Below are 23508 nucleotides of genomic sequence, written 5' to 3'. Positions count from 1 at the left end.
TAATAAAATGATGATGATGATAATTTTGTTGTTGTTGGTATTAATTCTTGACATCTGTCGTTTTTTTTTTTTTTTAAATATAGAGAATTCACGAACCGATAATAAATAAATAAATAAAGTAAAACAATAGGTAATAATAATAATAATAATAATAATAATAATACGGTTATATTGTTTACCGTAATTAAAATACCTCCTAATAAATTATACTTAAAATTTTCATATTTACTACCATTTAAAATTACGTAATTTTTTTAGGTTACGTGTTTTTGTCATAAACAATAATTGATTTTCCTCTCGTATTTTAAAATGTATAATAATAATAATAATAATAATGATGATGACAATTTTTCACGTGTTGTCGTACGTATTTTATTCCTGGCAATAAATAAAAATTTAAATTTGTAAAAATAAAAAAAAATTTACCATTTAAAACGTCATATAGTTTTTTTTTCTATAAAATAGTAAGATTACAACGGTGAAGGCTCCACCTGGTATCACTGCGGCATTGAACCCTTCTTCTGATGATGATGATGATGATGATGATGATAATGATGATGATTCAGTACCGAGGGCATTAAGAAACGGTAAGAACGTTAAGATAATTATGAGAATCTTCGATTAATACCTCTCTCTTTTCACTGCATCCATTGCCTGATTAATTCTCTATATAAACAAATTACAACTTATTAGATGCACATATTTTAGCTACAGAGTGAGAATCACTTGTAGGCGTTTTGAATTTTTCAAAAAAAAACACAAAAATCAAAAAAAATGAAATTGGTAAGTATATTTATTAAGTTTTATAAATCCAAAGTGTTTTTTTTTGTTTTTGTTTTTCACAAATTGGATAATTCAAAAAGTGTCATCGTGTTATATAATAATTTTTTTTTTTTGAAAACGTGCAAAAAAAGGATAAACTAACAAAAAAAATTTTTCGGGATTTTTATTTAAAAAAAAAAAATTATAAGAAGTGTCGTTATTTAATATTATTATTATTATTTTTTGTAAAATATATTGAAAGGTTTCATCATTATTTTATAAGAAAAAAAACTCCCTCACAACACAGTTGAAATAGTGATGTTTAAAAATTTTTCCTTTTCAGATAATTTCTATCTTTGCTATCGTTTTTTGCTCCGCCGTGAGTGGACAAAACGTTCCAAGGAACCCACAGGATGTTGTCCCAATTGTCAGTCAAACCAACGAACACGCTCCTGATGGAAGCTACAGATGGAGGTGAGAAATATTAATAATTTTTTTTTTTTAATTTAGATTTTATAAAATGGATTTTTTTTTGTCAGTAGTCCGCTCACTGACTCCTTTAATTAATAATAATAATAATAATAATAATTTGAATGAATTTTTTTAAAGCTACGAAACTGGTAATGGAATCAAAGCCGAAGAAACCGGAACCTTAAAACAAACTAAAGATCCAGAAAATCCTGTCGTTGTCGTCGCTCAAGGAGGATACTCTTACACCGCTCCAGACGGCCAAGTCATTCAACTTCAATACGTTGCCGATGATGAAGGTAAATTAAATTAAATTAATATTTTGTATTATCATTGACACGCGCACAGGCACACTCTGTCCAAAAAATTATTTATAATCATCCGTTCGATTAAAAGAATCCTCCTGGGATTTAATAGAAAATCCTTGAATCCCCTTCACAAAGACTTTCGAAAAAGATCCAATCTCTTATAAGTTATTACGTCATTTCCGGTCACTTTACCGGCGCTTATTTTATTATTACATACGTAATATTCTATTAATAGATTTTAATGAAGAAGAAGAAAAAGTTAATGCGTATATATAAAGTAGTTACCGATATTATTAATAATAATAATAAATATTTTCAGGTGGTTTCCAACCTGCTGGAGCCCATCTCCCAACTCCACCACCAATTCCACCAGCAATCCAAAGAGCTTTGGATTTCCTTGCTAGTCAACCAAGTACAAACGCTCCAGGAGGTGGTTTTGGAAAAAGGAAATAAGAATATCCGTTAGTCATTCTCTAAAAAGACAATCAACTGTATAAAATAAATGTAAAAAAAATTTTTACAAAAATAAAAATGTATATGTATCAATAATCTTTGTTGTTGTTGTTCTTTTTTTTCGAATTTCATCCTGGGGCGAAAGGGGGGGGGGAAATTTTCTCATAGTGAATCGTTTACTGATGGAAATCACTGTCCGTTTTGAAAAAATTTATTTTTCGCCATTTATGATGCGTTTTCCAAAAAAGAAAATTATATACTAATCAAATTTTTTAAATTTTCCCTGTCAATCGATTACATCGAATGTTTATGAAAAAAAAAATTCGGGAAAATATTTTGGAAAAATTTTTGTGTCGTGTATAAAATTGGGGGGGGGGGGAAATTTAGAGGATATTTTAACTATAAATTTGGAAACTCTCGATCGCCATTTTAATTTTTTTTTTTATATCTATGACTTTATAAAAATAAATTTTAATATTTTTTTAAAAAAATAATTCAAGGTTGTTTTTAAACATTTCGAATTGACCAATTCGAAAATGGAAAGTTCAAACCGTTCACCGAACACAATTCAAATTCCGACATTTTTTTTTAAAATAAATAATTTTTCATTTTTTTAAAAAACTTTCGAGATAAGTTTTTATCGATATAAAACTTTAGACATCGATTTCCTTGGTTTTTATTATTTTTAGCAGGAAGAAGTTTTTGAAAAAAAAAAATAGAGAAAAAAAAGGGATAATTATTTCTTGTTTGTGTCAAGGGCTGTCAACAATAATATTTTTTATGTTGACCATTTTTCCACGATTCAATGCCGCATTCAAACGGTACAATTTAAATTTTTTTTTTTTTAAATAAGGAAATAATTTTTAATCATTTTAATTAATTTATCAAATATATTAAAAGAATTTTTCTCACCGTTAGGTCCTCGTTTGATAACCGAAATTTAACCTTGATCGTTGACGCACAACTATACTTTACTTGATGATTCTCATCTCGATAAAAATAGTAATTAATTAAAAATTTTAATTTTTTTTTATTGATTTTAATTAAAAGCCAGAAAATTCGATTTATTACTTTTTACGATATCATAAACTCTCTACCTTTTGCTACAACAACAACGAGAACCATTTAATTATTATTATTATTATTTTGTTTAACTTACCCCTTATTAATAAATAATATCCATAACAGTGATTACATAAGTCGACGGTTGCCTCATTTATCATCCCTTAATTCAACGCAAAAAAAAATTAAACGTAATTATAACCGTTAAAATAAAACCCGTACACAATTTAACCCGACCGTTACGAAGATATTTTTTTAATATTTTTATTAATAATGACGAATAAAATGACTTTATTAATAAATTGACTTTCATTTTTAACACCCTGAAATCCACAATCAAATGAATCAAATCAAAAGAAGGAGAAAAAGTAGTTCGAAAACTAACCTCGGCCCTGAGATAAAAAAAAAAAAAAAAAATTTTTTTTAAATTGTTCGATCTATATTTTATGAAATAACGATCACTGTGTAGCCAACTGTCAAAAAAAAAAAAATAATTAAATTTTTTTTGTAAATTAAAAAATCATAGAATAAGAAATTAATTTCGAATTACATGAGGTAATAATGATAAATAAAAAAATAATTTTTTTTTTTTTGACAAGAAGTTAAAAAACCGTTGAAAATCCGAAAATAATTATTAAATTTCTGAATAAAAAAAAATTTATGATTTTTTTTAAGCAACAAATCGTTTGAGGAAAAAAAAATTTTCTTTTTTAGTTAACTAATAATAATTTCATGTACGCATTAAATTCACACGTATAAATGATTAGTGTAGGAGTGTAATAATTATTTTTTTTTTTTATGTAGGTATATAATGAATAATTATTAAATTACATGATTCATTTTCAAATTAAATAATTTTATTTTATTTTAACTTAAATACAGTTGAAAAGAATAATAAGATTTTTTTTTTTTTTTATATCTTTAAGAACTTCTCGTCGCAAGTATTTTTTCTTAGTGACTTTTATCAATTTCAGGTATTTATTTCATTTTCTAATCGTAAAAATTTTCCTATAAAATTTATGTTGTAAATGAGGAACCCCAACCCCAACTGAATTTTTTAAACTGATTTATAAAAAATTTTTTATATTAGTGAAGATTTTTAAGAAATTAACCCGCGTTGTTGCTTTACTAACACGTATATCGCGGTGATTAGTTTATTAAATAAATTTTAGGTTGTGCAATTTTAGGTACAAGTAAACATAATAAAAAGCATATTTTTATTTATTAAGGTGGCCATATTTAAGTAAAATTTAATTTTTTTTCGGTTTCTTTTACGACTTTTACGTATTTTATTTTTTGTTTAAAAAACTATTACTCGGATTTATCCACATAAAATAATTATAATTATTAATAATTTTTATTGATTACTAAAAAAAAAAAAAAAAAGACGTCATGACGATAATTTTTATAATGATAGACTGGGATAATAATAATAACAATTATTTATTGAAAAAAACACGATGCGATGGTTACATAATGATTAATAATAAAAATATTTAAAATATATAATAAACTTCTACTCTCCTCTCTCTGTTTCTAATCATTTTTATATTAAATATAAAATTCAAATAAAAATTATTTTTTTAAATTTATTTGAAGAGGGAGAGAGAGAGAGAGAGAGAAAAGTTTTTGGAAAAATGGGAAAAAATAAAAGTAAAACAACTCAATTAAAAATTAAATTTACTTTATAAATGTCAAAAAACAAAAACATTCATTTGTTGTTGCAATTGATGAAAATTATTAAATTGAATTATTTGGAAAGCAATTTTGATTTAATTATTTTTTTTTTTTTTGATTTCTTAAACAAATAATTGAGATCATTTTTTTTTCTTGTAAAAATTGTGTAATTTTTTTTTTTTTTTTAAAATAGATCATCATCCAACTTTGTTAAAATAAAAAATAATTTTAAAATATTTTTTTAGTATTATAAACTTTAAAAAAAAAATTTCGACCTTGTTATTATCATGTTTTATTTCGTTATTTAAAAAAAAAAAAATTGAAATTATTTTTTCGCCATTATTTAAATAATTATTTGATTGACTTATTTTTATTTATTTATTTTAGGTCATGATTTATAAATTACGCGGGAAAAAAAGTTTTAAATCGAAATGGAAAAAAAAAATTTTTATTAAACGGTTGCCGTAAATTATTATCGTAACGTTCTTGAATAGGTGATAAAATTTCATTTTAACTCGTTATTATTATTATGATTAAATAAATATTGATTTTTTATTAGGATTTACAAAGTAGTAGCCATTTTAACGATCAATTGAATTTTTTAACATTTCTAAAGGATCTATCAACCATTTTTGCATTATTATTTGTTTTTTGCTACATTCGATGGTAAGGAAAAAAAAAAATTTAAAATCTCCAAATAATAATAATAATAATGATCGACATTTATAAATATAGATCAAATAGTTAATTTTTTTTCTTAATTTGGGGTTACCTATTTACCCGTTCTCTTTTATAATATTCAAATTACAAGCTCAATTTTTATTTATCCTTGATTAAATTTTTTACACATTCTCCATTTTTTTTTCTTTTTTTCATTAATTTTTTTGTTTCCCTTTTAAAATATATATATATAACATATATATAGAAAAAAAAATTTTTTAACAAATTAAATGTTTTAATAATTATTATTTATATAATAATAATATTAAAAAAAAAAAATGTTTAATATTTAGTTTAAATAACGTAATCGCCCTGAGAAGTAAAAGGCCGCATCTTCACGATTGTGGAGCGTTACTAAAATATAGATTATTTTTTATAAATAAATGCCAAGGTTAATAATATCAATTATTAAAAAATTATTATAAAGATGATATGGAAAGAAAGTTAAAAAAAAAAAAAAATATTCACATGAGAAAAAAAAAAAAATTTTTTTTATATAAATTTTTGGAATCCATAAATTTAGAAATGATTTCAAAGAATCCAGTATTCATTTTTACCATGATTTTCCTTTGTTAAAAAAAAATTAATTTAAAATTGATACACGCACACACACACACTGCCATAATTTAAAATTATTTAATTCAATTTAAATTTTTTTTTTTTATTATAAAAGTTAACTTCAAGTATTAAATATGTATCACGAGTATTTTTTTTTTTTTTGGTTAATGACAACCTGTTCATGATCATTTACGGGTTAAAAAAAAAACTGGAATTTTCCAAAAATTTAAAAAAAAAAAAAACGTAGTTTATTTCAAGTTCAATAATAAATTAATAATTTTTTTTTTTTTTTGATTTAAAACAGTAATTATTCAATTTCAAATGAAAATAATTTTTTTTTATTAATGATAATAATAATAATAATAATGATAATCTTAGTCATTATTACTTCTTCTCAGCCCAAGCTGCGATAATGAAAGGAAAAATCACGAAAGAGGAGTTCTCAAAAAACCAAGGCAAATCCTAAAGGAAAAACAAAGAAAATGGGATGTGGAGAAATGGCAGCTTGCAAATTATGATAGCGAAGCCCAACCCCAACTTAAGAGCAAGTGGGAACAGAAAAAGCTACCCGTCGGACAGTATCTGAAAATAATAAATATACTTGTAATATTAATAAGAAAAACACGCACAATTGGTTAAGGCGTGGAAAATTGAAGGTTGAAACAGAAGCGGTGATTATAGCATCTGCAAAAAGACCAAGCCTTGTGAACTTATAACTACGAAACGGCTATTCTTAAGGTCCGCCAAGACCATCGGAAACAATAGATCGTTTAAATTCCGGTTGTTCGATATTGACAAAAAATGACGTCTAGAGAGGCACAATAAAATCTGTTAAAATCTCCACTGGAATATCTGTCGTGAATACGATGCCAAAGAATGGTACAACCACACTCCAGCCCCGGTTACGACATCGTACGATCAACAAATTTACACTGACAGAACTGTCCCAGCCAACAAACCGGATATCATCCTGAAAAGCATAATTCTTATATAATAATCGATTAAACACCGGACGGACAAAGAAGCAGACAAAAGGCTGAAACAGCCAGGATGTGAGGAGTAAAGACGAAAATTATTTCGGTCATCGTAGGAACCATCGAGAGGCACACATTCAATAAAAGAAAATTCGAAGAAAATTTTAAAGAATTTAAAAGAAGAAATTTTACAGGAAATCACGTTATGTGGGAAGGCCGACATTCTTCGGAAAATTTTATAGATAGAACCATCGTTGTTCGAGCATTCATTCCTAAGGAATCAGGCAAAGACCTGGAATAAATGCCAAAAAAACTCCGACGAGTACACAAAATCTTTTTGTGTTTAAAATTGATAATAATAATAATCGGATCCGAAAAATAAATTTTTTTGATATTTATTTTTAATTAAGATTAAAAAAAAATTACATAATCAGAAAAATGAAAGAAAAATCACGGATGAATTTTATCCATATTTGACTGCCATTCAATGCAAATGAAAAATTTGCAACCACAATTAAAATAAAAAAAACAAAGGAAAAAAAAAAAAAAAAGAAAAACTGTATTTCACCATTAAACATATAATACCAAGGCCTCTTGGTCGTGGACCAATGCCACAGTGTAGGCCAATTCCATACATTTTTTTTTTAAATCAAAAATTGATGATTATAAAAATAAATAAATAAATAAATATGTGTTTTTTCTTAATGAATAATGAGAGGAAGGGGGGAGGGGAAATAAAATACTGTAAATGATAATTATTAAATATGTTATCCATACTTGTACATATTTACTCTCTCTCTTTTTCTTTCTCTCGTGTGTGTGTGTGTGTGTGTGTGTGTGTGTGTGTTCGTATTGGTAAAAATGAAAAATGAAATAAAATAAATAAATTAATTAATTAAATTGTAATATTACCTTCACGTCAAAATATTCATAAAAATAATTAAATGTAAAGGAGATGAAGGAGAGATGCGCGGGGGGAAGGGAAAGGGAGAAGGGAGGAAAATTTAATTACGCGAATTAATGAAATCAAAAAAAAAAAAAATTCACTGACAATAAATAACAAAAAAAAATTTTTTTTCTTTATAATATTAATTCCTGTCGAGCGACAGACTTTTTATTACTGTTTTTCCTCTTCTCTCTCTCTCTCTCTCTTTCTTTAAAAGTTGTTTAAAAAAAAAATTATATAAAATTGAAAATTTCTTTGTTCTCTCATAATTATTATAATTAATAAGGAATACAAAACATTTGTAACAATCATTGGTGGGAAAAAAAAAAAAATTCACGCACGTATGCTTACGTATCCACGTGCGTACACACGTGTACTTGTAATAATAACTATGTAATTATAAATTATTAATGTAAAAATATTAAATACAACGTTTAACGCCCTCATAATAATAATAATAATTACCATTTTATTACTATAAGTAATGAGTTAATTTATAAATAAAATGTTTTTTTTTTTTTTTGGCGGTTTAAAGTATATTTTAAAATAATTAACAACAATATGGGAAATGAAACAAACAAACATAATGATAATAATATTAATATTTTGGGTTCTCTAAGGCTGATCATCATTTTGAGTTTCCAAGGTTAAGCAAAAAAATTTTTTTTCTGTTGAAAATTAAATTTAAATCTCTTTTTTTTGTAAAAGAAAATTACTTCTTAAAAAAAAAATTTTAATTTTATAAATATTTTATTTGATTTGTATTATATAAAAGTTTAGTAAAGTCGTGATAGTCCAACTTATAATTCCCAATATAAAAAAAAAAAAAAACTAAAAGTAAATTCCACCATAACTGTATCTAAAAGGGAGATTCGTATAAATATAAGGCAGAAAAACGTAATAACATCGTCATTACCTGCACCACCTTTATAGATCGAGTTAAATATTATTATTATTATTTTATTTTTTCTTTTTATTGTTTTCAATTTTGATTTTCAATTTTGAACAAAAATGTTTTCGGTGAGTTTTTCGGTTTTTTTTTAAAAATTGTGAATTCGTGTTTGATTGTTTTGAAAATAGTGGAAAAACCTTACTCAAAGGATGAATTTTTGTTTTCAGGTAAAATTGTTTGTTACTTTCTGCCTTTCTGTCGTTGTTTCTGCTCAATTTCCTGCACACACCAACTACGGTGGATACCAAAAACCTTTTGTACCAATCGTATCTCAAGATTTTCAAATTGCTCCAGACGGCAGCGGATACCAATTCCAGTGAGTATAATTTTTTTTTTTTTTCTGATTTTAGATCATTATATATAACCAAGCAGTAACTGTTAATAATAAAATAATTTATTATTAATTTCAGCTATGCTTCAGCTGATGGAAGTCAACGACAGGAATCTGGATCTCAAAAAGGACCCGAAAGTTATTCAGTAACCGGATCATTTTCCTACGGTCTTCCAAACGGTAACAAAAAAATATATATTTTTTTAAATATTTAATTTAATGATGATTTTTATTAAAAATTAATAATAATAATAATAATAATAATAATATCAGGTGGGCCAGTTCAAGTTAATTATGTATCAGATGAATTCGGATACCAACCATCAGGTCCAGGAGTTCATCCAGACATTGCCAAAGCCGTAGCCGAACAAGTTGCCGAAGCCAGAGCTTCACCACATTCGGGTGGTTTCAATGGTGGTTACCGTCCAGTTTATGGTTGATTTTATTATACATTCAAAGGAATCAAAGGAATAAAAAAAAAAAAAGAATGAATCGGTTATCGAAATGTGCCCTTTGTGATTTTTACTTTGCTTGTTTTTAAAAAAAAATATGCATATAAATCGTTGTTACCTATTTTACCACTTATAAGTATTATTATTATTATTTTCATTTAGAATTTAGTGATGAAAATTCTTTTTATAGATATACATATATATATTATATGCCTTTTATTTATGTATAAATAAATTTTTCTCATCTGAAATTTGTTGTTTTTTTGTTGCTATAATTGCTAGAGCCTGGTTATAGTGATTAGGGTCATAGATAATGAATGATAAGAAAGATAAAAAAAAAAAGAAAATTTTTTTCACTTTTAATTTTGTGTGGAATTGAATTACAATGTCGCAGGTGGAAAATTGTTTCTCTCATACGTTGTTGTCGTGACGTCATTATTAATACGTGATTGGGGGGGAGAGGGGGGAAAATTTTGGCATAAAGTTCTTAAATTTACATTAAAAACCTTTTAAAAATGTTAAAATCAAATTCATGGCTTAATGATGATTATTATTCATATAAGTCACGCAAAACAATTTGCACTGATATTTGAATTCGTATTTAATGAAAGGTCAAAGAGCGAGGAGATTCCGCCTATAACCCTGAATACATGAGAAAAAAAAAAAAAATATATATATATATATGTGTGTGTGTGTGTGCGTGAGTGCGTGCGTGAAAATTAAAAGGAAATTCTTACTTATTTGTATCATGGAATATAATTGTACAAAAATTAAGTTATAAAAAAAAAAAAAAATTTAAAAACGTCATTTAATTACAAAATTTTTATTTGTTCGTCACCATGTATTATTTAATTCGTGAGTACGTGTGTGCGTGCGTGTGTGCGTGCGTGTGTGCGTGTGACAACACCCAAAAAACTATTGCAAATCTATAAAACATAAATTAAAAAAATTCTTATTATTAATTCCTATTCAAACGACGCCTAAAAAAAAAACTTTTTTCTTTTTCTTTTATTTCTATCATTTAAATTAGTTTGTAATCATTTTTTTTAAACAATTAAAATAAAAAAAAAATCGTTACAAGGTTTTTATTACTTTTTCATTTAATAATAATGATAATGATAATAATAATAATAATAATAATAAAACTTAACTTTCGACAAACTACTCATCCCAGGTAAAATAATTTTTTTTTGTAACGAATGTTTTCGAATTGTTACGACGACATTTATTCCATTCAAAATTTATCCTCGAGTTCGTTTTTTATTATTATTATTATTTATACATAAAATAAGGGAGAAAAAAATAATAATAATAATTTAATGCGAAAAAGTTATCGAATAAAAAAAAGAAAAAAAATTAAAATATTCGAGAAATTTTACTTAACGAGTAACTTTTTTTTCTCTCACACATTATTATATACTTTAAAATAAAATAAAATATTAATTAGTATTATTATTATTTAATTTACCAAACGTAAAAAAAAAAAAAAAAAAAAAAATTTAACCTAGTTTTTTTTTTATGCACACAAAAACCGTAATTTAAATTATGAATAAATTAAATTTTGTCGATATTTATATTTAATTATTATTATTGTTTTTAAAATACTACGATTGTAATCGATTTTTTTTTTTTAATCCGCCATAATTAGTTTTTTTTTTATACGTTCCAACATGTGGGAGCCTCATATTTCATAAGATTCGTAAGATGGCATCCGGGAGACCTTGAACCGTGCAAAAATGGTAATACCAAAACCTATTCTCGTTTACAGGTTTGATTGCCTATAAAATTGGTACATATCTACCTTCCAGCTACTACTACATCTTCCTTTAACTTGTACGAACAAAAAAAAAAAAAAAGGTCATAAATCAGTAAAGTAGGGGATGTTGATGATGATGATGATGATTATCTACTGTTTTTACCCAAAACACTCACTCACGTCAAGTTTTTTTTTTTTTTTCAATTAAAATAATTTACTCAATTATTAATTTTTGAAATAGAAAAAAAAAATCGTAGTTTATAATTTACATAATTTTTTTTAATTATATCAAATAATTGATTGACAAAAAAATAATAATTATTATTATCATTCGACATATAAAAAATATTTCACAACGAGTGGAGGGTAGGTGAAAATAAAAAAATTTTTTTTTTTTTGTTAACAAATGACATGAGCATTCACTTGTGAGTTTAATTTAAAACTCGTAAATCAAATAAATAATTCAAAATATTTTAAATATTTTTATTATTATTATTACAAAATAAAATATAATGTCAAAAATTAAAGGTAAAAATTTTTTTTTTTTACTTATGAAATGTTAAATTTGTATTTTGTTTCAAATTCCTTTGGTCCATCAAATCCTTGACCTTTATTAAAAAGGATAGGCCAGCCACAAATGATTTGGCAAAATATAGATGTAAAAAAAAAAAAAAAAAATTAAAAAAAGATTGTTAATCACGATTTAGGAAACCCCTTGAGAGATGCTATAGAAAATTAGTCATAAATTTCAAGTAAATCAGTTTTGGGCGGGACATTTAATAATAATTATTCCTTTGAGCTAATTCCTTCACCCTAGTTCCTCTCAAAAATATTTAAATGTCATTTATTGACAATAATACTAAATGCGTACCCGAAACTCCTATTTTACATAGGTTTTTTTTATTTTTAAATTTTATGTTAAACTGATTTTGAATTGTGTGTGCGTGCGTGTTTACGCCCCTGTCGCAACAGTAATTCAAACAAAATTCATTTATCTCTTTTTTATCTATGATATTCATTGGGTTTTTACTTTTATTTTTTAAATTTAATTATTATTATTATTTCATAACTATTGTTATTTCATTTAAATCTTATTACTTAATAATAATAACAATAAAAAAGATACATAACAAGAATACCTTAACATACAACACGTTTGAAAGTCACAAAAAAAAAATTATCGTGTCAATAGAAAAAATCATACCGGACCGGGTTTTTGCAAACTTGATAATGAATTTATATCCAGATTAAAAATGTGATTTTCATTTTGTTTTTTAAAATGTGACAAATGTTGTTACGTAATAAGGTTAATGTTTTAAAATTATTTAATACTTATTGTACCCGGTAATAAACCGGTTGTTTGTTGATTTAAAAAAAAAAAAAATGAATACATCATGATGGGTGTTTTCAATTAACATCATAACAAGTTCACATGATAAACTAGTTTTTAATTAAATGAGAACAAACAACAACAACAACAAACCCTTATAAAATTTCTAATGATCACATAGGAAACGATGCGTGTGAAATTAAATATAAAAAAAATTCTTCTAAACGATTTGCGTAATAATTAATAATAATAAAAATAATATATCATAGAGTAAAAAAAAAAAAATTTTTCATTTTTTTAATTGAACGTATACGAAAAGACGTAATTGTGACGCGTTCATTTGTTTTATTTGGAATAAAGATAAAACGGTTATTGTAAATGACCTTTTGTAATTAACATTTCCTATGTATATCATTATTATCATCGTTTTTGATGTGTCAAAAGTTTTTACATTATTAAAACCTGATTAAATCCTTGACAAAAAAAAAAAAAAAAAAAAGGAAAAACTTATAAATATTAATATTATTTATTAGATAATTTTTAGGGTAAGCTAAGTCTTGATACGATGAAATTAAAAGATTGCAATGATGCCCAATGTTGAACACCAAAAAGTTGTTATTAATAATAATAATAATAATAATAATAATAATATGGTAGGAGGGGATGGCGCATCCCATTGCTCTTCGTTCTCTATAAAACTATAAATTGTGTTCAAAATCTGGAACATTGTGATCAAATTATTTTAAGTGTTCGGTTAGTTTTTAATTATTCAAAAATGAAAATCGTAAGTGTTTAATTTTCTTTTTTTTTTTTTTGGTTTTTTTTTTTTTTTTTTTTTTTTTGCGGGGATTCAAAATTAAATTTTATAATTTAATTGTTATTATTCGGTATACAGTTCTGTTGTGTTTTCAAAAGTGTTTTTTTTTTTTTTTGCTGTTTTACAAAATAATTTTTTAAGAACCACCTGTCGTATTATATAGAAAGAAGGAGAAATCATGAGAGATTTCATTCATTTTCATCTTTTTTTTTTTTTTGAAGGAGAGTCACGAATTTTCCGTTATCGGATATTTTTCATTTTGATCAAAAATTAAAAATTTTTCTTTCGTTTCATTATTATTATTATTATTATTAATATTGTGGATTTAGTTTAGTCAGTATTTCCAGTAAAACCGCTGCGTGTTTTTTTATTATTTTGAATTTATGAATCCCCCAATTCTTATACAATAATAAGTGAATTTTTAAAAAAATGACTTTTCAAATTTAAAATTTTTTTTTTCGGAATTTACTTCACTTTTCATTAAAAAAAAAAAAAAAAAGAAAATTTGCTTTATTTTCTTTTACTATTTGTTGTAGATATTATTTACCCTTGCCGTAGTAGGGACCGCTTTGGGTTTGCCCCAGTTTGGAAATACCCGAAATTCATTTGCTAAACCAGTGTATGGAGCCCCAGCTCAAACATATTCTTCAGCAAATGTTGTTCCTATTGTGTCTTACTCCAACGATATTGGACTAGATGGTTCTTTTCAATACAGCTACCAAACTGGAGATGGAATCAGTGCTCAAGCCAATGCTCAAGTTCGTAACGTAGGCGGAAGGGACGTTGAAAATTCTGTCGTACAAACCGTTCAAGGATCTTATTCTTACACCGCTCCTGATGGTCAAGTTATCACCGTTAACTACGTCGCCGATGAAAATGGTGAATAAAAGTTATAATTTAACAAAAATTATATATGAAACAAAAATTTATTTAAAATTCTTATTTTTTTTCAACAGGATACAGAGCAGAAGGTGCCCATCTTCCAACTCCACCACCAATCCCACCAGAGATTCAAAGATCTTTAGCTTTAACTGGATCCCAACAAGGTCAAAGTTTCGGACAAGGTGTTCAATCCTTTAGAACAGGACAATTCGCAGTCCCAAAACCGGTATACGGAGTTTCTGGTTAGAGAAAAAAAAAACAAAAAACCTGTGAAAAAAAAAATGTAACTTTTAGGCAAATAAATAAATAAATATAAAAAATATTTTCATTTTACCTTCTTTTTTTTTCTTTTATTCTTAATATTCATGAATTTTTATGTTTTATTAAATCATCCTACATTTTTATGTTTAATAAATCATCCTAAATTTTTAATTAAATTATTTTTTATTCTCAAAAGAATTTATGCAAAATTTGCAAAAATTTTATTTTAATTTTTTTAATACAAAGTTTATCCAGTTTGACTTTTTGTACTTGCAAAATGCTTAAAAAAAAAAAAATTTTTTTTTTTTAAATTACATGTTTAACTTGACGAACCAATAATTAAATTTTTTTTTAGGGCAAATTATTATTTATATGCATACCTCAAATCATTAATTTTTGCTAATTTTTTATGTTTTTCTTTCTTTTTTTTTTTTATTCAAATCAGATTGCATCAATGAAAAAAAATTTTTTTTTTAAACGTCTCCGTGCATTGAAACTATTACTCTCAATATTTTCTTTAATTTTACAATATATTACAATATTTATTTCAATAGAAAATAATTGTAAAACATTTTACAAGACTTTAAATCATTTTATTAACAAATATAATTGTGCTTTTTTTTGGTTGGAAGTCCTGGTTACAAAATGAAAAAAAAAAATCAGGATTAATAAATACAAAGACGGCCCAACGATATTGTGTAATTATAATGCAGTAATAGAGAAAATCTGAAACAGTTCAGAAGTAAAATTTGTTATGAGTGAAATTCTTTTATCAATTATGTTCTATATTAAGAAGCAAAATGTTTTATGTCATTGTACCGCCATTTTCTTGATTTGCCTTAACGATTCGCATTATCGATTTACCTTAAATTCGATTAATTTTATCGAAATATTTATTTATTTCCAATACAATTATTAAACACTAAAAACTTTTATATAGAATAAAAGACATTTGAAACTGTTTTCGTCAAATAGAATTAACTAATTTCAAATAAATTAAAAAGAAACAAAAAGAAAACATTTGAAACATGTTTACTGTTTACAGAAATGCTATCTGGTAGCCGGTTAACGTATTTCTTTTGCCGCCATAATTCGCCATTTTGTTAAAGATATAATTTTTAAAAAATGGCAAGTGAACAACGAGTGAAAAATACAATAACATTAAAGGGCTCTTCTCAACTAGTCACAGAATATTTGAGTAAGTCGAAATATCAGTTTTTAAATTTTAATTTTTTGTTTTTTGCAACTATGTGGAATATTTGATTCAACGCAATTTTTAAAACTTTGTAAAATGAACGTTGAAAGAGAGAGTGTTAAACGCATGTCAAACAATTATATATAAATATATAAATTTTTTATGCGTTTTAGAATATTGTCGATGATGATTAAATAAAAGAAATATTAAATACCATGTTTTTGAAATTGATTTTTTTGACTTAATCTATTCAATATTTAAATCAGCCTTAAAAGTATTTATTTTGACAGTTGGTTAATGCTTATTTTATGTGACTTTTAACTGGCATCATTTTTTGTAATTTAAAAATCCAAGCAAAAAAAAAAAACGACCTTTTTCAATAAATGAAAGTATTAATTTAAAATCCATCACTTAAAAAAAAAAAGGGGGATAAAAATCATTCAGCAAATTGTTATTATTATAAATTACCTTGAAAAAGATATGTGGTAACCTGAAACAGTAAGATATTGACACTATTTTTTTTTTGAGGAATTTTTACTTTTTGTTATGGTATAATGATTTTCAATGAAAATATCATGCACCATGATATGTGATTTATATAATAGCATATTATAGTACATTTTCAGAAATAGTATTTTTTTTTACTGGTAAAATAATTATACATGATATGATGTTGAATGTGTTGTGAAACATGAAAAATGCATTGACAATTGATTGCATTTTGATGTAAAAATAACAATTATTACTCATTCGACATTAGGTTTGAATTGATGGAATTAAAATGTCAGCAATTGGGATTGATTTTACTCCCAGTATATACTTGTAATAAAATTAACCGCAAAATAATTGAATTGTTTTAATTAAAAAAATAAAACTAACAATAATATTGAAGGTAACTTACAAAAGCATAAAAAAAAATTTTTTAATTTCAATATTAAGACAAATAATATAATAAAGAATTGAAAAAGGAAAAAATATTATTGGTTAGCTGAAGTAAAGAGTTTCAGTGATCAACATCAAACATTATTAGTTATGAATGGAAATATGAATATGACGAGTCAAGTCTTCACACATAGTCAATGTATCACTTTGTATTTTGAAAAGAAAATTGGAAAGCAAAATACTATTAAGTATAATCATTCAAGTAAATATCGATATTATTATTAACATATAATCATTACACTGTTTGTCGTTAGTTATACTAATTAGACCAAACTTAATTAATGCAATGTTTTTAAAAATAATCAAAATTTCAATGAATTAAATTTTAAAATTTCACTTTTATTTTTTCTAGATGTGTTGAAGATTATATAGTAAAGTGATGGAGAAAAATTTTAAATTTGTTTTTATTTATTTATTTATTTATTGTTAAAATCATTATTTGGAATTAAATAAGGAAAACAACATTTTCGACATGAATGACCATAGGATTTCCAATTGTTTTACTCTACAATCCAAATCTTGGAAATACAGAGGAGAAGGAAATGCTAATTTAGTATTAGCATTAACAAACAATAATAAAATTATCAGATTTCAAAAATTTTTTAATAACGAAAAAAAAAAAGAAGAAAAAATTTGGTTTCAAGTTGATTTTTGTCGAAAGATTATGCAACCACTTTTGGGCAAGAGTTTTGTTAACGTTCCAGATATTGTTTTCATATCTGATGCTGAAATAAATGAATTGAATAAATTTATTCATCCTTTTAGGGATGTTAAAAGACTTAACAAAGAAATCGGGAGCAACTATGCTACCATCAGCCATGATTTATGCTTTTTTTCTAATGCTTCTTCATTTAATCCCAATCCAACTTTCTGCGTTGAGATAAAACCAAAACAAGGTTGGATTCCCATAAGGGAAAGATATTTTAAAAAATGCACTTTTTGTTTAAATCAATATCTTAAATTAAAACAAGGAACTGTAAAAAGTAAAACTCAATATTGTCCTTTGGATTTGTTTTCTGGAAATCATAACCGAATGAAATTTGCTATTCGTTCACTACTCAAATGCCCTCAAAACAATATGAAAATTTTTAAAAATGGAAATTTAATATTAGATGATACAAACTCAGAAAATTATAAAACGATTTTGGAAGATTGGTTTGGCACGAACGAAGAAGAAAAATTAATAGAAAATTTCACATCGGTTATAACGCATGCTTTGTTAAGCGAATTTGATGATTTAAAGTGGAAAGCAAATTCAGATGATGTTGACGAGGAGAAATTAAGTCATTCACGTATATCTCAAAATCTCATAGATGAAATTAATTCAATTTTTTTTAATACATCATCGTGTTATGACAAAAAATACGAAAAACTTCCAGAAAATTGCGTACTAAATAGAATATTAAATGTACAAAAACTCGATGAATTGGGTTGCGACAAAATCAATCAACTATACGATTCTCATCCACATGAAGATGATTACGATTATTTACACGATTTGCTCTCTAATCCTAAAAATATTTCAAAACATATAATTAGGTATCTTCTTGCGACAACAGTCAAAGATTGTTCCATAATGATTGTATTTCAAAAATCCCCCCGTGAAAATACGACGACTCTTGATCAAAATGAAATCAAAGATTTAAACGATTCAAAATATATTTTTCAAATTGGAATATCTGATTTGGATCCAAAGCCAGCTTCTTGCATAGTAAAACATAAAAAGAGAAATAACGATGTTATTAATAGTTGTATAGAATATTATAAAAATAAGAGAAAATAATAAACAATTTATATTTTTTTTAACTATATTGTATTTAATAAGACTCATTAACAATTCATAACAATTCACTCGTCCTCCTTTTTAATATAATCAATCCAGATTATGTATATATTTATTTTTTTTTTTTCCAGATTTTGGAATCAATAACATTTTATATCAAAGAGGGATTTATCCACAGGAAACATTCGAACAAACTAAACAATATGGCGTAACAATATTAGTTTCAACAGATCCGAAAATAAAAGCTTTTTTAAATAATATTCTAAATCAAATAAAAGGTTTTCATTATTTTTTTTTTTATTTGAAAATATGTACATAAAAATAATTTTTATAAATGATAATAATATTTTTTTTTCATAGAATGGCTTTTGGAACGTAAAGTGAAAAAAATATCTCTTATAATAAAAAATATATCAACAAAAGAAACAATGGAATGTTGGGATTTTATTGTTGATTATGAAAAAGGAACGTCAACATTAAAAAAAGGTTTATCAAATCCTTTGACATCAATTGAAAATCAATGTGAAAAATATCCAGAAACCGGAAATAAAGATTTAAAAGAAATACAAATGGAAATAAGAGATGTTATGCTTCAAATATGTTCAACTGTTACTTTTTTACCTTTGCTCGATTGTCTTTGTGAGTAGAATTTTTTACATTTTTTTTCCTTTTTAATTCAAATGAAAATTGTTTTGAATTTGTTTTTTTTTTTTTTTTTTAAATTGGATCAGGTTCTTTTGATGTTCTCGTTTACACATACAAGGATTGTGAAATACCCAATGAATGGGATGAATCCGAACCTTGTTTTATAGCAAATTGTCAACAAGTTCAATTTAAACCATTTTCAACGTCTTTGCATAGAGTTGATACCGCCGTGTCCTACAAAGGAGATTTTTAAATTTTAAGACTGATTGTTTTTTTTTTTTTTTAATAATTATGTGAATCGAAAATAAATAATAAATCCGAAAACCAATGTAATCGCTGTTAAAAACAAAAACAAAAAAATGTCAATTTTGAATTGAATAAAAAATATTTTTTTTTTTAAAAATGAGTCAATATTAAATTTTATTTAAAACATTAATTATCAACGAATAAATTTTCTTCCTTAACTTTAATTTTAACTTCTTCATATTCATATTTTTCGTAATCTTCAAGAAGCTCTTTTAAATTTTTTTTCCCTCTTCCTCTTTTTAAAACAAGTAATTTTAATAATATTTTAAGTTCATCATTTTGTTTTTTCAATTTTTTATATTTAAAATTAAGTTGTTTGAATTTATTAAGAGTTAATTTGTCTAAATTCTGTCTTCCATTTTTCAATGACATATTGCATATATCACTGGAATTGTTTAGACAACGTTCAAAGTCTTTTACTTTCATTTCATTATCATTTTTTTTTTCTAAGCTTAGATTTTCATCATCTACAGTATCATCTTCAAAAAATTCTTCTGGTTCTTCTTTAAAATTTTTTTTTTCAACCATTTCTTTTTTAAATATGTATTCTGAATTTGTTATTTTACCATCTTCTCCAACAATGAGGACTTGCAAAGTCCCTTTGTGTCTATCTCCAATTATATCAGCTAAATTAGTTTCAATTTTTTCTTCTGTTTCATCTTGTAAATACTCTTCTTCTTTTTGTTCATCCATCTTGATGTATTCTGCATTACTATTGTTGACTTCTTCTTCCTCTTCTTCTTCTGGTTCTTCAGTTATTTGATAATCATTCTAAAAGAGAGAATAAATTTAGCAATGATATTTTTTTTTTTATAGGGTTAAATTAAGATGATATTATAAATATATATGCAAATATACAAAATAAAAACATACTACTTTTTTCTTCCTTCCAGGTTTTCTCTTTTCGAAATGACTAGGAACTGCATTTGGCTTTAACTGTTTTGCTGCATTAGGAGATTTGAGATCATAATCAGAATTGATAAAATGAGAACTGCATAAATAACTTGTGGCTGTAGGTTTGAAACCAGAACATTTCATTGCTTTGACCCATTTGGCTAATAAATCGGGTTTCCTCAGAGGGAATCTTGACATAAACAATTACAATAAGTAAAAATTATTTATGTTTGAAATGTTATTGCAAAAAGGAAGAAAAAAAAATACCTGTGAAATAGCACTGATGTTTTAGAAGTATTACTAGTTTTTTTTGCTAAGCATCCTGGTGCTGAACAAATAATAACCATGATTAAAAATTATACTGTGAAAAATTCAATGCTATTTGACAAAATATAAAAATTCCTAATGATTCAAAACCATTATTAAAATAATTTTTAAAAAAAACAATAAAAATATTGCGCCCGATTGTTTTTCCTTCTTATCAATAATGCTTTTATTTTTTTTTACATTATTATTTCCTAAATGATAACTAAAAACTTTTATTCGACAAAGTTTATTTATACATAGTACATATTTCGGTTTTCTAAAGTTTTGTGAAGAGCACGTTCAGAACTTGAGACGGCAAACGAGTTTAGCCTGTTATTTATTTCGTAATATCAACATATGAGAAATTTTTGATGTGTTAATTGTTGCGACCGCCATCTTAACGTGACGAATTTATATTTTTTACAGGCAAAACAGTTCATCCAAATAAATATCCGTTGATTTCAAAGCGATCTTGATTTAGAAATTATTAAAAATAGTATTATTTGAAACTGTATACATTAAATTTGATATATTTATAAATAATAAAATTCAAGAATCAGGTTTAAAAAGAGACTATTAATCAGCAGTATAGGGTGTAATCGTAAAAATTTAAATGGCTTGTGCAACTTTAAAACGTTCGTGGGAATTTGATCCTGTGCATTCCCCGGGTCGTCCAAATAAAAGACCCAGATGCACACCCATGTGTGTTTCTCCAACTTCTAGTAGTCCACCACCTGCCAAAAAATCTATTTTTGATGCTCCAAAAATGACTCCAGGTAAAATTCATCTATTGTTTCAAAATTCTCTTGATGATCTATACATCCCATAGATTTCTTACTTTTAGATTTTTTTTTATTAATATAGCATTTTGTACTTGGCTGTCTTGGTTTATTAGTAATTATAATTTAGAGGCTACATTTAAAATTTACAATAGTGTTTGTTTTATGTTTATATCAGATGTTTTTCCAACATCAAAATCTTACCCAAAACTAATTAAACAAAAAAAAAAAGAAAAGAAAAAAAATTTTTATAATCAATAGTATAAATTACTATTTCATGTAATAAAAACATTTTACTTATTTCTTGACTCAATCTTAACAAAGAATATTGTTTTGAAATTTTATTATAATTTATCTTTTTTGTTATTGTTGTTTTTTTTTCTCCTAAAAAAAAAAAAAATACAAGTTTTTATTTTTGTAAAGTAAAAAAAAAATTCCTAGATTAAAAAATTGATGTCTTTGGTTTTCTATTAATTTTTTTTTATTTCATACAAAAAATCAATGATCTATTACTTTCATTAATTTTTTGATCAATAATGTAAAAAAGAAAAAATGAATTGACAATTGAACCTTTCTTTTCATTTCCTTTCAGATGAAATGGCTGCTAGTATTCGCCATGAAATTGAGAGATTAAAACGTAAAGGACATCGTAATATTGATCATGGAGCATCTATGAGCATGAGTCCTACTCCCAGCGAAGGTTCAAATTCAGACTCTGAGGGAATGCCCATGTCACCAGAATATTCTCAAAATGATGGCTCATTAAACCTTATTAATAACATTAAAAAAGATACATTATTTACCTACAAGCAGGTTAGTTTCATAAAAGAGATCAGAATTAAACAGTTGTACAAGTAATAATTTTAATTATTTGATTTTCTCTCCCTCTGTCTCTTTTTTGTAAATTTAAATTATTAGCTTCAAAAATAATATATAATGCAATATTACATTTTTTGTTTTTTGTAACAACCTCTTTGTTTTTTTTTTTTTTTAGGTTCATCAAATATGCTCTCGTATTGTGAGAGAAAGAGAAGATCAACTTAGGCAAGAATATGACGAAATTCTCAATAGCAAATTAAGTGAACAATATGACACCTTTTTAAAATTTTCCAGAGATCAAATTCAACGGCATTTTTCTCCAGATAATACACCTAGTTGTAAGTATATTTATATCATTATGATTGAGGTCTTATTTACATTTCTCATCAATATAAGTAGTACAGTTTTTAACAATTATATATAATAATAATTTTTGCTCATCCATGTATTTATTATTTTTGTTGCTTATCACCATCTTTTCTTTGTTTCAAATTTAATAATTTGGATTTAACAGTTGAAATTTCAATGTCATAACAGATGATTTCCGACATAACTTTGATCTTGAGAATAATTTTAAAATAATTAATTGTAAAATTAAATTTTTTATTTTCAGATTTATCATAAAGTATAAGATGCTGCGGAGAAAAAACTTAATTTTTACCTGATTTAAAGAGCTTGTAACAAGATTCCTACTGGATTATTTGATATAATAAATTGGAAATGTTACTCAAAGACATGTAAGAGTGAATTTGATATCTTTTATATTGTAGTCTTGCGAAGATTTTTTTTTTTTTTTTTTTTTTATATAAGTTATATTTTTAAGAAATATCATACAACTTAGGTATATTTTTGTGGGCTGTGGAAGTTTTGCAAATAGTACATATTAAAAAAAAAATTTTTTTTTTTTTTTAAATAAAATAAAATTCTATTTGCTGCCTGCCTGCCCTCTCCCCCCCCTCTTTTTTTTTTTTTTTTTTTTTTTAATTTTTATTATTTTTATTTGTATTTTTTTTTTCCTTTTCCGGTGTTTTGACGCCCTAAAAAAAAAAAAATTTTTTTTTTTTATTACTCTTTATTTTATAACGATAGGTTTTATTTTATTATTATTATTATTATTATTTTTTTTTTTT

At 25.0% G+C, this 23508-nt stretch overlaps 6 protein-coding genes across 6 annotated transcripts; 5 read left to right on the top strand and 1 right to left on the bottom strand.

The window, feature by feature from the left end:
- Positions 1-774: 774 nt before the first annotated feature.
- Positions 775-1991, top strand: Phum_PHUM392750 (Endocuticle structural glycoprotein SgAbd-4, putative; the record flags this gene model as incomplete). The annotated part of the gene is made up of 4 exons (XM_002428556.1): positions 775-783; positions 1106-1236; positions 1372-1529; positions 1858-1991. The coding sequence occupies 4 exons, from the start codon at positions 775-777 to the stop codon at positions 1989-1991; spliced, it is 432 nt and encodes a 143-aa protein (XP_002428601.1).
- Positions 1992-8939: 6948 nt separating this feature from the next.
- On the top strand, positions 8940-9651 carry Phum_PHUM392740 (Endocuticle structural glycoprotein SgAbd-9, putative; the record flags this gene model as incomplete). Its single annotated transcript, XM_002428555.1, has 4 exons — positions 8940-8948; positions 9048-9196; positions 9291-9391; positions 9485-9651. 4 exons carry the CDS (start codon positions 8940-8942, stop codon positions 9649-9651), a joined length of 426 nt encoding a protein of 141 aa, XP_002428600.1.
- Positions 9652-13524: 3873 nt separating this feature from the next.
- On the top strand, positions 13525-14695 carry Phum_PHUM392730 (Endocuticle structural glycoprotein SgAbd-2, putative; the record flags this gene model as incomplete). The annotated part of the gene is made up of 3 exons (XM_002428554.1): positions 13525-13533; positions 14103-14445; positions 14523-14695. The coding sequence occupies 3 exons, from the start codon at positions 13525-13527 to the stop codon at positions 14693-14695; spliced, it is 525 nt and encodes a 174-aa protein (XP_002428599.1).
- A 1139-nt stretch (positions 14696-15834) lies between these two features.
- Positions 15835-19527, top strand: Phum_PHUM392720 (mitotic spindle assembly checkpoint protein MAD2A, putative; the record flags this gene model as incomplete). The annotated part of the gene is made up of 5 exons (XM_002428553.1): positions 15835-15907; positions 18761-18907; positions 18990-19004; positions 19095-19268; positions 19361-19527. 5 exons carry the CDS (start codon positions 15835-15837, stop codon positions 19525-19527), a joined length of 576 nt encoding a protein of 191 aa, XP_002428598.1.
- Positions 19528-19706: 179 nt separating this feature from the next.
- Positions 19707-20821, bottom strand: Phum_PHUM392710 (uncharacterized protein; the record flags this gene model as incomplete). The annotated part of the gene is made up of 3 exons (XM_002428552.1): positions 19707-20273; positions 20454-20664; positions 20742-20821. 3 exons carry the CDS (start codon positions 20819-20821, stop codon positions 19707-19709), a joined length of 858 nt encoding a protein of 285 aa, XP_002428597.1.
- Positions 20822-21393: 572 nt separating this feature from the next.
- On the top strand, positions 21394-22912 carry Phum_PHUM392700 (protein C6orf166, putative; the record flags this gene model as incomplete). The annotated part of the gene is made up of 4 exons (XM_002428551.1): positions 21394-21556; positions 22152-22372; positions 22554-22716; positions 22893-22912. 4 exons carry the CDS (start codon positions 21394-21396, stop codon positions 22910-22912), a joined length of 567 nt encoding a protein of 188 aa, XP_002428596.1.
- Positions 22913-23508: the final 596 nt, after the last annotated feature.

Source organism: Pediculus humanus, genomic scaffold (genome assembly GCF_000006295.1).
Source record: "Pediculus humanus corporis 1103172107879 genomic scaffold, whole genome shotgun sequence".
Taxonomy (NCBI): domain Eukaryota; kingdom Metazoa; phylum Arthropoda; class Insecta; order Psocodea; family Pediculidae; genus Pediculus; species Pediculus humanus.
This window is presented reverse-complemented; position numbering and strand designations above follow the sequence as displayed.